The sequence below is a fragment of the Bombus bifarius genome, unplaced genomic scaffold, assembly GCF_011952205.1.
Source record: "Bombus bifarius isolate JDL3187 unplaced genomic scaffold, Bbif_JDL3187 scf7180000007966, whole genome shotgun sequence".
NCBI lineage: Eukaryota > Metazoa > Arthropoda > Insecta > Hymenoptera > Apidae > Bombus > Bombus bifarius.
The window spans coordinates 1630346-1645483 of record NW_022884352.1 but is presented as its reverse complement, the minus strand read 5'-3'; the positions used below and the strand labels follow the sequence as shown (position 1 = coordinate 1645483).

At 42.1% G+C, this 15138-nt stretch overlaps 3 protein-coding genes across 6 annotated transcripts; 1 reads left to right on the top strand and 2 right to left on the bottom strand.

Moving 5' to 3' along the window:
• The first annotated feature begins 216 nt into the window (after positions 1-216).
• LOC117204155 (trichohyalin-like) lies at positions 217-3996 on the top strand. Its single transcript, XM_033441305.1, has 5 exons — positions 217-331; positions 411-575; positions 821-2863; positions 2957-3790; positions 3888-3996. Exons 2-5 carry the CDS (start codon positions 412-414, stop codon positions 3925-3927), a joined length of 3081 nt encoding a protein of 1026 aa, XP_033297196.1. The 5' UTR covers positions 217-331; position 411; the 3' UTR covers positions 3928-3996.
• Positions 3997-4304: 308 nt separating this feature from the next.
• Positions 4305-10832, bottom strand: LOC117204131 (centrosomal protein of 162 kDa-like). Of its 3 annotated transcripts, none has more exons than XM_033441278.1 (6): positions 10617-10832; positions 10137-10412; positions 9946-10045; positions 6341-9879; positions 5947-6087; positions 4305-5842 (listed from the first exon to the last, which is right to left on the bottom strand). In XM_033441278.1, the coding sequence occupies exons 1-6, from the start codon at positions 10653-10655 to the stop codon at positions 5618-5620; spliced, it is 4320 nt and encodes a 1439-aa protein (XP_033297169.1). In that variant the 5' UTR covers positions 10656-10832; the 3' UTR covers positions 4305-5617. The 3 variants fall into 3 exon arrangements, with proteins under 3 accessions (XP_033297169.1, XP_033297161.1, XP_033297152.1); XM_033441270.1 differs by having other exon boundaries at positions 5926-6087; positions 6353-9879; XM_033441261.1 differs by having other exon boundaries at positions 5926-6087; positions 10617-10831.
• A 686-nt stretch (positions 10833-11518) lies between these two features.
• On the bottom strand, positions 11519-15131 carry LOC117207279. 2 transcript variants are annotated; one of them, XM_033447329.1, is made up of 2 exons: positions 14465-15131; positions 11519-13490 (listed from the first exon to the last, which is right to left on the bottom strand). In XM_033447329.1, exons 1-2 carry the CDS (start codon positions 14585-14587, stop codon positions 11949-11951), a joined length of 1665 nt encoding a protein of 554 aa, XP_033303220.1. In that variant the 5' UTR covers positions 14588-15131; the 3' UTR covers positions 11519-11948. The 2 variants fall into 2 exon arrangements, with proteins under 2 accessions (XP_033303220.1, XP_033303227.1); XM_033447336.1 differs by having other exon boundaries at positions 14397-14605.
• Between the last annotated feature and the right edge of the window lie 7 nt (positions 15132-15138).

Here is a 15138-nt window from a genome sequence, read left to right as displayed (position 1 = left end):
TTTTCTAGATGGTTAACCAATTACGGAGGCGTCTGCAATAGTTCTCGACCCGATTTCATTCACGGTGATTTTCACCTATCGGGATACCCATGTCCCACGAGGTCCCATGTGGTCGGTGCTGATAAGCATTGAATTGCACCGATATCGAATTGTGGCGGATTTCTGCGAGTATAAAAGCTCGGCTCCTCGGGGCACAGGACATCAGTAGCTCTCCGGAGCTCCCTAAGGAAGAATACGAGGAGTCCTCCGAGGAACACTTCGCTGGCCACTCCAAACGAAAAGTTCGTACGAACCAGCAGTACAAACCGGCTACTACGAAAACGAGAGTCAAGTAAGTAGGATGTAGATGGAATCGCGAGTATAAGCGTTCGAAACCTCTTTAAAGTTGAAAACTTTCTTTCGACGTTAAGAATGCGGCGTACGAGGTACGTTGCATTACCGGTACGAGCTTGGCAGTATGTCGGCCTTCTGGTGGTATCCCTCGCCTGTCTGACGCTAGGCCTCGTCTCCAGGGATAAGGAGGGCCGAGCAGGAAGCCTGGCGGGACCCGAATTAAAACATCAAGCTCCTCACGAGTAACGTTTCGCTTACTAGAATTTTTGAAAAATCTACGATTTATCGTATTAGAGTCTTAAAAGTTAGCTCATTCGATTTTTACCTTGTTAGATTTGCAATTTGGCTTATTAGAAATTTCGAATTTAGTTTATTCGAATCTTAGAACTTGGAATTCGGTCTGTTACGATTTTCGATCGTAGATCGTAGCATCTAACTTATTGGAATCGTAAAACGCACTGCGCCAAATCTGTCGTTTTCCTCGCAGGGTGGATGCCTGCCCGAACTCGAGCCTTTTCACCAAGATGCCTTCTTGCTCGAATTTCGAGCAAAACCAGACCAGGATTTCGAAGACGACCAAACAAACTAGAGACTACGGAATTTCCCTCGTACCAACCGATCTCAGAGTGTCCCGATCTCGAAGCTTGGATCGTGCCTCCAGGATACGGTCTCAATCTCGAGCTGACTTTGCGAGAACAATGGAGAGACAGGGCAGGCAGAGAAGCAATATCGAATACGATTCTAGACGTACCGTGGAACCGAGACATAGAATCCAAGATCGTACAAAACGCGTATCTGATTCTGCAAGCCGACCGCAGATCGCTCGATCGCTCAACTCCAGAACTACGCAGGATCTTGCTGAACGAAGATTGCTCGAAAGGTCTACCGACACCGATAGGCGTCGTCGAGTAAATAGGCGAGTAATCGATTCCCAAGAACGTGAAAACCTTGTACGCTCTATGGAACGACTGACTTTTACCGCCGATTCCCATCGAGAAAGGAACCAACCATCTCCGAGGAACGTGGATAGACGAAATCGTATCCAAACGACGATCAGACGCGACTCTAGACTGCATCGAGATCGCAGATTTTTTACCAGAATGGAACAACGCGAAACGACCGACGAACGACAAAGTGTTAGTCGATCGGATGGTCGTGCGAATGCGGGGACAAACGAACGACGACGTTCTTTCGTTACGTCGTTAAGACGTTCCGTGGACAATTTCGATCGAGAGAGAAACAACAGACTGAACTTGGCTCGCGAACGACGCGAATCTTCGCCTGTCAGGGCATCTGAAATTACCAGCAATTACTTAAAGGAACGACGAGTTAGGGCTTTGTCCAACGATCGAAGATCAGAACGTCGGTCATTCGTGGATTCTAGAAGAAACTCAGAAAGGCGATCTGCGTCCGTCGAATCTGAAAACCGTGTAGAAGGTAGAGCCGATCCCAGACTCGTGGAACGTGTAGATCGTAGACTTAGCGAAGAAAGGGTTCACCGTCGTCTCGCAGACCGAACAGCTGAACGTCGACTCATGGAACGAAGAACCGACAGACGTCTCATGGAACAAAGAGTTGACCGACTGGTCGTGGAAAGGCGATCCACATCCGTCGAATCTCGAATCCGCAAAGAAGCCAGAATCACCGATCAACGACACAGGGAAAGACGATCCGCGTCTATCGAATCTCAGAATCGTGAAGGAGCTAGAACTGATCGTCAACTTATGGAACAAAGGGCTGACCGACTCGTCGTGGAAAGGCGATCCACACCCGTCGAATCTCGATTCCGCAAAGAAGCCAGAACCATCGATCGACGACACAGGGAAAGGCGATCCGCGTCTATCGAATCTCAGAATCGTGAAGGAGCTAGAACTGATCGTCAACTTATGGAACGAGAAACCAACCGACGTCTCATGGAACAAAGAGTTGACCGACTCGTCGTGGAAAGGCGATCCACGCCCGTCGAATCTCGATTCCGCACAGAAGCCAGAACCACCGATCGACGACACAGGGAAAAGCGATCCGCGTCTATCGAATCCGAAAACCGCGAAGAAGCTAGAGCTGATCGTCAAATTATGGAACGAGGAACTAACCGACTCGTCGTGGAAAGGCGATCCACATCCGTTGAATCTCGATTCCGCAAAGAAGCCAGAACCATCGATCAACGACACAGGGAAAGGCGATCCGCTTCTATCGAATCTCAAAATCGTGAATTAGCTAGAGCTGATCGACAAAAATTGCAACGAAGAACTAACCGATATCTCACGGAACAAAGGACTGATCGACTCGTCGTGGAAAGGCGATCCACACCCGTTGAATCTCGATTCCGCAAAGAATCCAGAATCACCGATCAACGACACAGGGAAAGACGATCCGCGTCTATCGAATTCCAGAACCGTGAAGTAGCTAGAGCTGATCGTCAACTTATGGAACAAAGGGCTGACCGACTCGTCGTGGAAAGGCGATCCACACCCGTCGAATCTCGATTCCGCACAGAAGCCAGAACCACCGATCGACGACACAGGGAAAAGCGATCCGCGTCTATCGAATCCCAAAACCGCGAAGAAGCTAGAGCTGATCGTCAACTTATGGAACGAGGAACTAACCGACTCGTCGTGGAAAGGCGATCCACATCCGTCGAATCTCGATTCCGCACAGAAGCCAGAACCATCGATCGACGATACAGGGAAAGACGATCCGCGTCTATCGAATCCCAAAACCGCGAAGAAGCTAGAGCTGATCGTCAAATTATGGAACGAAGAACCGACGCACGACTCATTGAACAAAGGGCTGATCGACGACGACTGGCCGTAGAGAGGCGATCCACGTCCATGGCATCTCGAACCCGCGTTGAAACCGGAACTGATCGTCGACTTATGAAACAAAGAGCCGATCGTCGACTCGTGGAACGTGGTCTCACAGGGCAGAGAATCGATCGGCGAGACTTGAACTCGAGACGCTCGGTACGACAGACGCTCGACACCGATAGATCTCAAGAAACCGGCACTATGCTTGCTCGTCTTGGAAATGACATTCGCTCTAGCCAGAAGGGACAAAGATTTGCTGACAAAGCCCTGGCAATTTCTCCAGATAGATCTATAAACGATATCGGACGATCTCGCTCCGTGGAAAGGGATATTCGCTCTGCGGATAGAGATTCTCGTTCTCGAAGCCAATCGATCCAAGATTCAACCGTTGTTCGAAGAAGAGACCGATCTCAACAACGGATTTCCAGGATCCCCGCCAATACACGTTCCTTAACGGTACGAGAGAAAAGTCAAGCACGCGGCAATGATTTCATGCCCAGGATGAAGATTTTAGGCGCCACGGACTTCCTAAAACAACGAAACTTCGTGAATTACACGTTTACATTTGAAATTATCCGTCAGGCACTCACAATTGGACTTTGTACGATGTACGGATTATCCATTTTCTACGGGAAACGCTCTTTCGTTAGGTAAGCAACTACCGTATCTGTATCGTTTGTATCGGTAGCCTAATTAAAACAGAAATATATATTAATGATATTAATAGAATACGACCGTTTGTTGCAGAAACTTGGTGAGACAGGGACCGCAATTTGCTATATGGTAGACTCTTGTCCTAAGGAAAAACAACGATCCGCTACTTCCAAGACCTGCTTTTAGTCATTGTTCTAGTATAATATTTCCTTCCACTATACTATACCATCTACTTGCTATGTACTCAACGAAAAAACTGTATATTGGTGTACAGCTGATAAAAGTAACCTGCGTAGAGACAGAAATTTGTCGCATGTATTTAAAAAGATATATTTTATCTGAATAAACTGTTCAAATGAAAGTCAAACATCGTGTACTCGCTATGAATATTTTCCTGAAACGGCTCTCCCATCGCACATCGCACACATACCGTACAGTAGCACATGCATACATCGTACTACACAAAATGTTAAGTTAAAAAGTAAAAATATCAAGTAGAGAAAAGTCAAAGAGAAGAGAAGTGATTTATTAAAGTCATAATCTCATGGTTTGTACATTACGGCTTAGAAGTAATTATAAAAAAATTCAGTGATTTTCACATTATATTTCACATTAATATCCAGTCTTGAAGAAGTAACCGTAGTACTCAGTGTAATTATAACAATTTGATAAAAACAGGTACAAAACAGACAAAAGCAAACAATTGTATTCTACGATCATCCTGTAACAAAGTCGTTTAACATCGTTACGTCTAGGACACGTCGAATTTGTGCGATATGCGTGTGCTTAGTTAGTCGCGAGAGCATAGAGTGTCAACTGTGATTGCTAAAACGTTTAATGAATATTTCTAAAGTGTATATAAATATACGTACTATACAAGTGGACGACTCGATTATAGATGGATTCGTTGATGGCGAAGAACGAGTGTAAATATAAATAGGAAATAAATACAATTATTCGAACGATTCAATACGACGCTTGGCATATCCTGAAAAAGCCTCGTGTAAAAAATTAACTTCTATGCGACTTTGGAAGAGATCTCTTGTTTTCCCAAGACGTTTCCCCTATGTTTATATGGTCTATCTATTGGAATTCCAGAACGACGACAAGTAGAAGGCTAAAGCTAGTTCCCAATTGGAAGCAGTCACAGGTTCTTTTCTTTCCTCGACAATCGTTACTACCTACGTTATTAGATAAATAAAAAGTCTGCTTTTAGTAAATATAGATCAAAATATCTCTATGTTCTCATTTGATATTTCACTATTAGTTTTATTACTCCGACTGTGGACGTTGTCCATGCGTAATACACGCACAATGGCAAGAAGGAACGTCGACGAGAAGTTACGATAAAACTGTAACTTCGTTATTTGTCCGTCTCTCTTTCTTCCTTCCTTCCTTCCTTCCTTCCTTCCTTCCTTCCTTCCTTCCTTCCTCTAACTTTGGCAGTGATCGCAGTCGATCATTACGCGCGAGCTTCCCCAGGATCGATATGATTTCACTAAATATCCGTATCTTGTGACGCAAGAATAACTAAATATATTGCAGACGCGATCACGAACAACTGATCGTGTCGCGTTCCTGGCAAGGTCGATAAAAAAAAGCACCGACCAAACCTTTTTGGCTGTACTTTCGCTCACATATGTATAAAGTGCCTAACAACGTGATAGCTTCTCCTAACAGATACCTATGATTCGTTTCAGTACAGATACGAACATGCGAATTATCACAATGCCCGATATCGAATCGAGAAATTGCAATCCGTCGATTTCTCGATATTTCATCAGCACCACTTTACGCGCGTATCTAATCTAGTTCATCTAGAATCAATGAACATTGGCGATCTCTTGAAGCATTCCAAGAATATGGTCAAGCTCTTGTCGGAAATAGCACAATTGTCGATTTTTACCCTTCTCGTTTTTACAGTCTTTGCACTGGGTTCTATTTCTTAGCAAATCGCGCACTAAACTCTGCAACGTCATCTCGCGGCTTTCGTGTCGTTGTTGGAGAATCGTTATCTTATCCTGCAACAGCTGCAGCTGTTCTGTACTCTGAAACAGAGGGTGCAGAGGGATTAGATTGCAAAGAGATGCATAAAACGAATGCTGTGCAACGCCTATCTCTTATTACATACCGGTGTTGATAAGTACTTCACTTTTTCATTCAACGTTTTCACTTTAGTCTCCAAATGCTGCCGTTCAGCCTGCAGAACAATCACCTGTTCCTTGTAGTCTCTAAGCTTCTCGATTTGCTGCTTCAAGTGAGATATCACAGCCACTTGAGTATTTATCTGGCCCTGTTAACAGAAACAGAGCTTTTATCGATCAGATTGGTCGCAGAAAGGTGACAAGAGTACTACGTGCAAACGCTTTATCATGCTGATCTAACGGGTAGACTACGGACTTTTACGCATTTATCGCAAGCTAAAAAATACACACGACGAACATGCCTCTAATGTTTGGTAGGCGAATCTTCCACCGACAAATATTCGCACTCTACTAATAAATAAACGAGAAAGCGAAATAAACACTGCACGTAATACTACGAACCTGTAACTTTACCACTTTAGAATCTCCGAATTTCACGCTATACTCCTTCAACAAAGAGGCCATCTCGCGTTCATGTTCCTCTTGCAAGAGATTCAGATCGTGAAGCCGTTTGTTCTTCAAAGCCATGAAATCCTTGTTCATCTTGCTTAGTTCCTCTTTCAGAATATCATTCTCATCGGCCAATCTCTTCACCAGATTACTATCTCCGTTCTCGGTGTACTGCATCGGATCGTAAAGCTTTTGTACGGAAGCGGACAATCGTTGAGCGTTTGTGTCAGACACGTGGCCATTTTGGTAGACGTTCGAATTCTGATCGTTCCCTTCGATACACCGCAAAGTCAGCAACTTGGAATCCGACGATACCATGCCGCGATTCCTCTCAAAGTTCATAGTCTTCACGGATCTCCTATCGTTCAACAACTTCTCTCTCTCCTTCTGCAGTCTTGCGTTCGTCTTTTGTAAATCTTGCAATTCTTTCGTCAGCCTCGAAATCGTTTTGTCTTTGTTCGCGAGTTCCAGTTTCAATCCACGTATCGTGGCCATCAGATAAGCGTCCTCTTTAGAATTCTGACATTTCAAACTAGCTTTCGCAGAAGATTTTACAATGTCTTTCTTCCCTACATCTTCCTTGTCGAACGAGCCTGCCCTCTCCTCCTTCCTAATAGTCTCCACACTCTTGTTCTCTACAGGTTTCGATGCAGTCTGCGTAAACATATCATTGCATATCTTACGATTCTTCGCGTTAGCCTCCAACAGTTTGCCGTCCAATTCCATTACTTGACTAGTATACTTCTCCCTCATATCCGAGAACTTCCTCTGGAATTCCACCATTTTCTCTTGGGCTAAATCATCTTTCGCTTTAATTTCATTTTCCAGGCTCGCGATCCTATCTTCTAACAGCTTAACCTTCTCGGCGCCGACCTTCTCCTGTTCAGAATTCGCGGTCAATATTAGAGCAGATACCGAATCAGGATTCTTCCTCTTAAGTATCCTCTCCATTTCACGAACTTGTCTGTTCAAGTCCGTGATCTTTTTACTATCGAGAATCACTTGGTCCTTCAGTTTCTGTGTTAACTGTTTCTCACGTTCCACATGACTCTTAGATATTTGCAGTTTCTCCAGCAAATTACCTTCCTTCACTCTTAATTCTAACAATTCTTTCTCCAACGGCAGAACGTTTTGTTGCATCTTGTCGAACTCTTGCTTCGCTATTCGTAATTGTTCCGTTTTAGAGCTTAGTTTTACCGTCAAGTCCTCCACTTGCTTCTTCAGTTGCAGCTCTGCCGTGGTCATTGCTTGTAATCGATCCGTGATAAAGTCATTCTTCGTTCTCAACTGTTCCTTAAACATCTCCAATTCGTCGTTCAAAAGACTATTCTGTTGAATCAGATCTTCGTTTTTCAAGGCGTAGTCTGCGTTCTTATCTCGCAGCTCGGAGACTTCGAGATTCAGTTTCACAGTCTCTTCCTCGAGATCCTTAACTCTATCCGCAAGTTCCTGTATCTTACCAGATTCTAATGCTGTACTCTTTTGCTTTTGCAGCTGTTTCATTTCTTCTTGCATTTCCTTCGTACCTTGCATCAACTTTTTGTTTTCCGTTTCATAAGCCCGAATTAAATCCTCTTGCCTCTCCAGTTCCTTTTCCAGAAGCATGATCTTCGTGTCTTTCTTTGGCTGTGATTCTGAACGTTTCTCGTTTAACGAAAGCTCGTCTACCTTCGCCTTTAGAACCATGTTCTGCTTCTTTAACGCGAACAGTTCTTCCTCGAACGATACGCGCATACTGTCCATTTGATTCTTGTGCATTTTCGCTTCTGACTCCAGCTGCTGTTTCAAAAGACCGTTCTTATGCCTTTCTTCGCGACATAATAATTCCCAATTTGTTTTTGTTACATGTTGCTTCGTGTCACCGCCGGCCATCGTCTTTGCCTGACTGTCCGGCGATTTAGTAGCTTGGTACGATTTGTACGTGGAAGACAAAGTGAGATTGGAACCAGTCTTAACGGAATTTTTCTTTGGCTTTAAAGTTATGGCCTTGGTCTTGGGCGGAATTTTCGTGATCGGTTTAACCGTAGGCTGCAATTTTGGCTTCAACGTTGGCGATCGTCTGATCAAGGTGTTGCTAGGTTTCTTCGCTGCATCCGAAGGTTTGCTTGCTCTTAGATTTTCTACAGAACTTCTAAATGACAATGGCTTACAAATCTGGTCGTAACTCTTACACTTGGAAAACTTTAATTCTTTCTTTTGCGTTTTATTACTCGACGCGCTAAACGGATGAGTGGCTTTGCGTTCTACACTGCTACGTTCACAACTTGGAACATTAACGTTAAATTTAATCTCGGAACTTGAGATCGTTTTATATACGGCTGCTTTTGATTCGTCTGTGGGTTCTTTGCTTTGTTGCGTTGTATCTTCCGTCGACTTTTCGGCTAATAACTTCGGGATTGCATCCGCGAATAATTCTAATCTCGGTGTCAGATCAACGGTATATAGTTCTTCCTTAGAATTCAACACTTTTTTATCGTCCTTTGTCACAGCTACGTTTCTAGGAGATACTTGATCCGTTCTCTCAGATACTTCCTCACATTCATTCTTACCGCTATTACTAACGTTCTCAGATTGTTTTTGTTCACCACTATGGTCGCTCGTGTCCGTTCCGATAATTTCATTTGTCCGAGGTAGTTCCTTCTCCAATATATCGGAAATTTCCTTCTCGGGAAATTCAGGACTTTTGTCATTCGTGGTTTCCCCATCCAAAATACATAATTTTCCGTCTGTAGGCTTTGAATTGCACTGCTTTGATTCTTGTTCCTTTTTATTAGACTGTCCTTGCAAGAGTTTCAAAAAATGGGAAAAATCTTCCTGTCCAAAACTCGAACTACCCGACATACCACCACCCTCCGCTTTTTCCTTCGACTTTCTCAGCAAATCTTCAAAAAAATCCTTATCTACATCCGTTATTTCTTTTTGCAAGTTATCCTTATCCGACTCCAGTTTTCTTGTACTTTTTAATTCTTCCGACTTGGAATGTCTTTCGATAGGATCGTCTAGATCAGAACTGCTCGACACCTCTACTTTCTGCTCCTCAAATTTTCTTCTCTGAAGTTCTAAAGATTTCGGAGCTTTCAGACCATTCAAATTTTCGTATATAACCTCAAATCCAGGACTACCGTCTCTCTTCTTTTCATTCTTTGGACTCTTTTTGATTTTCTCAGTCTCTTTGTGCACCTCCTCCTCTATTAGTTGAAATATATCAGCTTCTAATTGTCTAACCCTGCTAAAGCTTTCTATATCTTCCGGAATATTCTCAGGTACTAAAGTATCAGATTTTGATCCGCTTTTAGATAGACTATTACTATTTTTTCTCACGAGTTTCTCAGCCTCCTCTAATAGTTCTTCCACCGATTTCTCCTCCTCTGTAGGATTTTTGGCAGAGTTTTGGCGAGACTTTGAACGATCCGTAGCTGAATTAGGACTAAGAGCCCCAGCTATCTTACTCATTTCTTCTAAAATACTACCTATATCCTCGTCGGTTGCATCTGCACGAAACAAAGAAAATTCTAATTCAGCTGCGCCAAGAAACTTGTACAAAAATTCTTACTTACTTTCAAAATCAGAGGGATATTTATCGAATGCAGCAGAAGCCAGAATGTCGCACAAAGTATCATCCCTGTCTTTCGTCTCGACTTCGCTCTTATGCATAGCCTATGCAGAATAAAGGAACAAATTATAGATAAATACATCCTATTGATTACTTAAATATGTATTCTACGATCGATACGATAACCGTAATTACCTTGCACATCTTCTCCTTTTCAAGAAATTCTTTCATCGAGGAACTAACATCCGGTGAAGGGGATGGAGATTGCTTCGTTTTCACATCTATTGGAACAGCACGAGAAATATCCAGCCAAGTATCTGGCTTCTTCAACCACCATTTCTCCTCTTCGTGCTTATCTTCCGGCTCTGATCTTTTAACAACCACCTTGGGTTTTTCCTTTATTCTAATTGAATTTTCACCTACGCTAAGGCTAATGGACGTACCCAGAGTATCATCTTCGGTCGAGATCAACTGTTGATGAATTAAAAATGCATACGATCTTAATTAATGCAAGTAGACACAAAACTTGACGTATTTCAATCTCTTAGTTTGAATATATTACATTAACTGGCACGAATTTACTGATAAATCGTCCAAAAACGACTAAACCGTAAAACGTCTTTTGGAAAGTAAAATAGGTTAACATAACTACAGAGAAGTATTCTAAACACTTACATCCTCATAACGAGGGGACTTTTGAGGGTTCGAAGACATTCGGATTTTTCACTAATAACACCTCTGAAGAATGTAATCCAAATAATAAATCATCTTTTCGAAGTCGTTTGACACTTGGCGTACTTTTTGTTTGTTTGATAATTTTAACTCGCTCGATGGTCGTCTCGCAGCGACCTCACCTATCCAATAACGTAAAGTACTTTTTAAATTTCAAAACGTCAAAAAGAGAGAGAGAGAGAGAGGATAAATATGCAACGATTATACAATGAAATAAATAGTTAAAGGAGATAACAGGGTAGCAATTAATAGGAAAATACGTTTTACTGCTCTCTATTTAGAATTTATTTCTTTTTTATTGTTGTGCAACGATTGCAACTTTTTAATCGTTAAAATTGTTAGACAGTTGTAGAGAACAGTTCTTATTTAATAAAGAATTCTGTACAAAGGGGTGACGAGTGCATTTAATATCCAATAACAATGAATAATAGAATCAAAGTTTAATAACATTTTTAATGTAGAAAGCGTTAAACATTATCCACGATTATTCCGCGCAAATCCAACAATCATCGTTCTTCATAACAGTACCAACAGTATCACGTTGTCGATCGTAACGCAAATAACATATTCGTTTATGTTCGTTCGTACATATTCGTTCGATCGATGTTAACGATTACGAAAACTGGCATTTATTACACTATAAGAGCAAGACGTGAAATAAAAAAAGAGATGAGTTAATTACATACAAGATGAATACAAACCTAACATCTTTTCAACTATATATCACAATTTCGTGTATATGAATATCTAATATCTGTTAAAATATATATGTGTGTGTGTGTGTGTGTATATATATATATATATATTCTATATGAAATATCGATCATATATGATAATATTCTATATGAAAAGATATACATATATACACATAATATATCATCTTATTTTAAAATACGAAGGCGATCCGTGAATCCTTTATCTACATAAATTCTTAAGCGTACATCGCAACATTGCCTTACATTACCTTTTCCCCTATCAACAATCGACCATTATTTATACTGTATACATTTTCGCTCATAAAAATAGTATTACAATATTAACGTATCAATAGCGTGTGCTCAAAATAATTTCATAGGTACATGTTCTTCCCTAGAAGATTAAAAAAAAAAGGTATGCATATACTTTGTATGTATGTATGTATGTATGATTAATTATCAACAAAATCTATGTAATCATGGCCGTATTGGTACGAATACAAGTAACGCGACTGACTGCTCAAGGCTTAAAAAATAAAAATTTACGCGATGTCACGTTACCGGCGATTTCGTAAAATGATCAATGTCCATAGCACACGTGCAGTTTGAATAATTCTTTGTTAGCGAAACTCGTGTTACATTCGTCGCAGTAGTGCTTGATATCTAGCACTTTCATCGCGGCGGACATTTTGCTTGTGACACTACCTCCGATTGCCTTCATTAAAGCTTTACCAGATGTTTTATTTCTGTGCATAAAATTTCGAAAACTTCTTCGCAATTTCTTAATCGACACATTCGTGCTATCGGCTTTTCGTATCTTACCATTTCTCAGACAAACGTCTTGACTTCTCAAATATCTCGTCGAATAATTTATCCCTCCGATCCGATGCAAACCGACTTTCCCCGACTTGAATTTATCCTTGGATAGATTTCGCAATGGGTTCCAATTTGCTATACTAAAATTATCGGTATGCTGCGCACGGTTTACTCGTACATCGCAATTAACTCTATCGTTTCGTACGTTTACATTGTAACTGTTAGGCAGTGCATCAATCTCATCGGTTAGGGATAACATAGCGGCCGATACCGATCCGTCCAGTACCAGATCCTCGAGATCTGACAGCTGTTCCGTCTTTATATCTGACTTTACTTTGTTTCGCATTTGTTTCGGCATCTTTTTCAACGGTAATTTTAATTTGCTGGCAATATTCCGAACTTTCGTCTTATCCGCTCCATGTTGATCACTTTGCGATCTTTGGTTCTTATTCGCGGATCTAGAATATTTCCGTATTGGTTCTCTATAATCAATGGTCCCTTTTCTCGGTCTTAAGACGCGTCCTTCGAAATCGAATTTCTCTATCTTAATCTGCGACACGTCGAATTTTGTCTCCACGATCGTCGACCCATTCTCATTGTTCAATGACGAGCAAGTGGAAAGCTTTTTCCTAATTCCCGCGTAATCTACAGAACGTTTTCTAGGCCTCAAATTACGAACTATCGCGTCTTTCGAAGTTTCTTTCTTCCCGCTACTAGATTTATCCGTCGATGGGCTGAAATTCGAAAAAGTAGTTCTTCGCGAATCTTTAACCTCGTTGACAAGCTTAACTAAATCCGATCGCTCCTTGAGTGCTCGATGCGCCGACAAATTCCCCTGCTGGACAGCTGGCGATACGTTAGCGCGGCCATCGTTGTCCTGCCTCATGGCGTTTATTCCACTACATCTCGATATTTCGTTGCCATAGTTCGTAGGTACAGTTTGATTACTTTGGTCCGCTTTATCACAGTAACAACCGCAACGTGCGTACGAAGTATACGTTATAGGATCTGGAATATTATCGGATCGGACACTGTTCACCGGATAAGTTACCGAACTCATCGAATTTATGTAGTCGTTATCGTCGTACAGGTCGTAATCCGGTGGCTCTACTTTGATCTTGATGTTCTCTATGTGCACCATCGGCACACCGACACTCTCCTTCGAGTCCTCCTTTCGCATCCATGATAACTGATTCTTCAAACCCGCGTCTGTCTTCAGACAGTCCATGTAGAATTTGTGAAACTCCTCTAGCTTGTAACTGCACCGATGACACATGTGCTTCGGCAACAGGTCCATTTCGTGCACCTGCAGGATACACAGCCGATGCGAATGCCAGTGTTTGTTAAGTTCACGTGGTCGCTTATAGGATACGAGGTGGGGACACACTACACGTGCTCTACAAATACGCGGAGGAAGTTAAAGGGCGAGAAATTCAAGGGATCCACGTTCCACACATAAAAACGTTTTGCACGAAGTAAAAATGGCAAACAAACTGCGTAACATTGTTGGAACGAAACGCAAGACAACGTTTTTAAATGTGATTAGTTGCGTTTTCTATTGAAAAAAAGAAAACAGGTTATATAATAAAACAATATTTCGATCCCAACAACGCGTGTACGGTATCTTTCTTCCTATTTACACAATAATATTCCCGTTAATATCGTTGGAATACGAGTTACATGTATTTATACAAAGTTCTAAATATATATTATATTTAATTCTCTTAAATTATCACGTACTCTTCTAACTAACAGCAGAAGCTAATAGAGACGAAACTCTAAAGCAATGTTCGTTTCCACGACGGAATATTCCCTATTTTCCATATCTAAGAGAAATTCTACTTGGAAATAGTTCGCTTTAAACTCGCGATTTTATCGATAATAACGAGTTAAAAGAAACGATTACGATTTAAAGTTATGCAATACGTTAAAAGTGTTTATGAGGCTCATTGGCGCGAAGTAACAATAACCTCACTTTTAGTATCATAAATACAACCAATAAACCTATTTACGGAAAAGTTTCAACTTTTGGTAAACGTGATCCAACCAGTTACAAAGATACGTGCAAAAATACGCGGATCTGGTACACGAATGAATTTTTATTAAAAGGAAACATCGTTGCGTTTTGATAATAGATTTTGTGGCAAAAAGGTGGTTTAGGAGGGGGCGTGAATGATGTCAGGAAAGAGCAGCCAAGTACATACATACTTACACGGTACACGTGAAATTCATAACGAAACGATACGAATGTAGAAGGGAGAAGAGTGATATGACACGTACCATGATCGGGAGAATGGCGTTGATTTTCTTCACGTGGTTCTCATTCTTGTCAAAAATATTAATCGAGATACCGGATTGCTTGCCGCAAAGGCGGCAGACGCGACTAGATTCGAGGGTCTCCATAACGGTATAGGGAGAATTAATTTGTCCGGGAGAATGTCGTGAGTGGCGAGTGAGGAGCCGCGTGCGTGTCTCTTCTATCCTTGTCGTGATCGCCTCAAGGAGAGCTTTCGCGGCACCCTGTGACCGCGCTTCGCGGGTAATCCCCAAAAGCCCCGCAGAGCGCCAACTTTCTTCTGCGGCCCAACCGCCGCCAGCGTACAATTCTGCGTCACGTTTCACCGTCGGGGTTCGCGCAAACGCGAACCTTCACAAGTGCTGCTAACTCGACGACAAGTTGTGATCGACCGGTACCGCCTCTCAAAACCTTCTACCGGCGGACGAAAAATCACCTGACTTCTCCCTCGATGCCTGTCACCACGGTATCACCGCGCTCCTACGATTGAACCACAGGATCCGTTTATTGCTCTCTCTCTCCGCTCGCTCCACAGAGCAGATCAATTTCAATCGATCCACCACCCACAGAAGTCGGGCAAACGGAGTTCGCCTTTTTCGTCGACGAATCGTAGCTTACTGACATCTGTCGCGGCTTTCGGTATACACGTATTACACGG

What these genes read in the sequence shown, in the direction of transcription:
- LOC117204131 (XM_033441261.1), bottom strand. Translation starts at nt 10,655, where the DNA reads ATGTCTTCGAACCCTCAAAAGTCCCCTCGTTATGAGGAT. An exon ending in ATATCCCTCTGATTTTGAAA is followed by an intron (nt 9,880 to 9,945) that starts GTAAGTAAGAAT and finishes TGTTTCGTGCAG; the next exon opens with ATGCAACCGACGAGGATATA. An exon ending in TGAAGTACTTATCAACACCG is followed by an intron (nt 5,843 to 5,925) that starts GTATGTAATAAG and finishes CCTCTGTTTCAG; the next exon opens with AGTACAGAACAGCTGCAGCT.
- LOC117204155 (XM_033441305.1), top strand. Translation starts at nt 412, where the DNA reads ATGCGGCGTACGAGGTACGTTGCATTACCGGTACGAGCTTGGCAGTAT. An exon ending in AAACATCAAGCTCCTCACGA is followed by an intron (nt 576 to 820) that starts GTAACGTTTCGC and finishes TTTTCCTCGCAG; the next exon opens with GGTGGATGCCTGCCCGAACT. An exon ending in GGGAAACGCTCTTTCGTTAG is followed by an intron (nt 3,791 to 3,887) that starts GTAAGCAACTAC and finishes CGTTTGTTGCAG; the next exon opens with AAACTTGGTGAGACAGGGAC.
- LOC117207279 (XM_033447329.1), bottom strand. Translation starts at nt 14,587, where the DNA reads ATGGAGACCCTCGAATCTAGTCGCGTCTGCCGCCTTTGCGGCAAGCAA. An exon ending in ACGCCATTCTCCCGATCATG is followed by an intron (nt 13,491 to 14,464) that starts GTACGTGTCATA and finishes TGTATCCTGCAG; the next exon opens with GTGCACGAAATGGACCTGTT.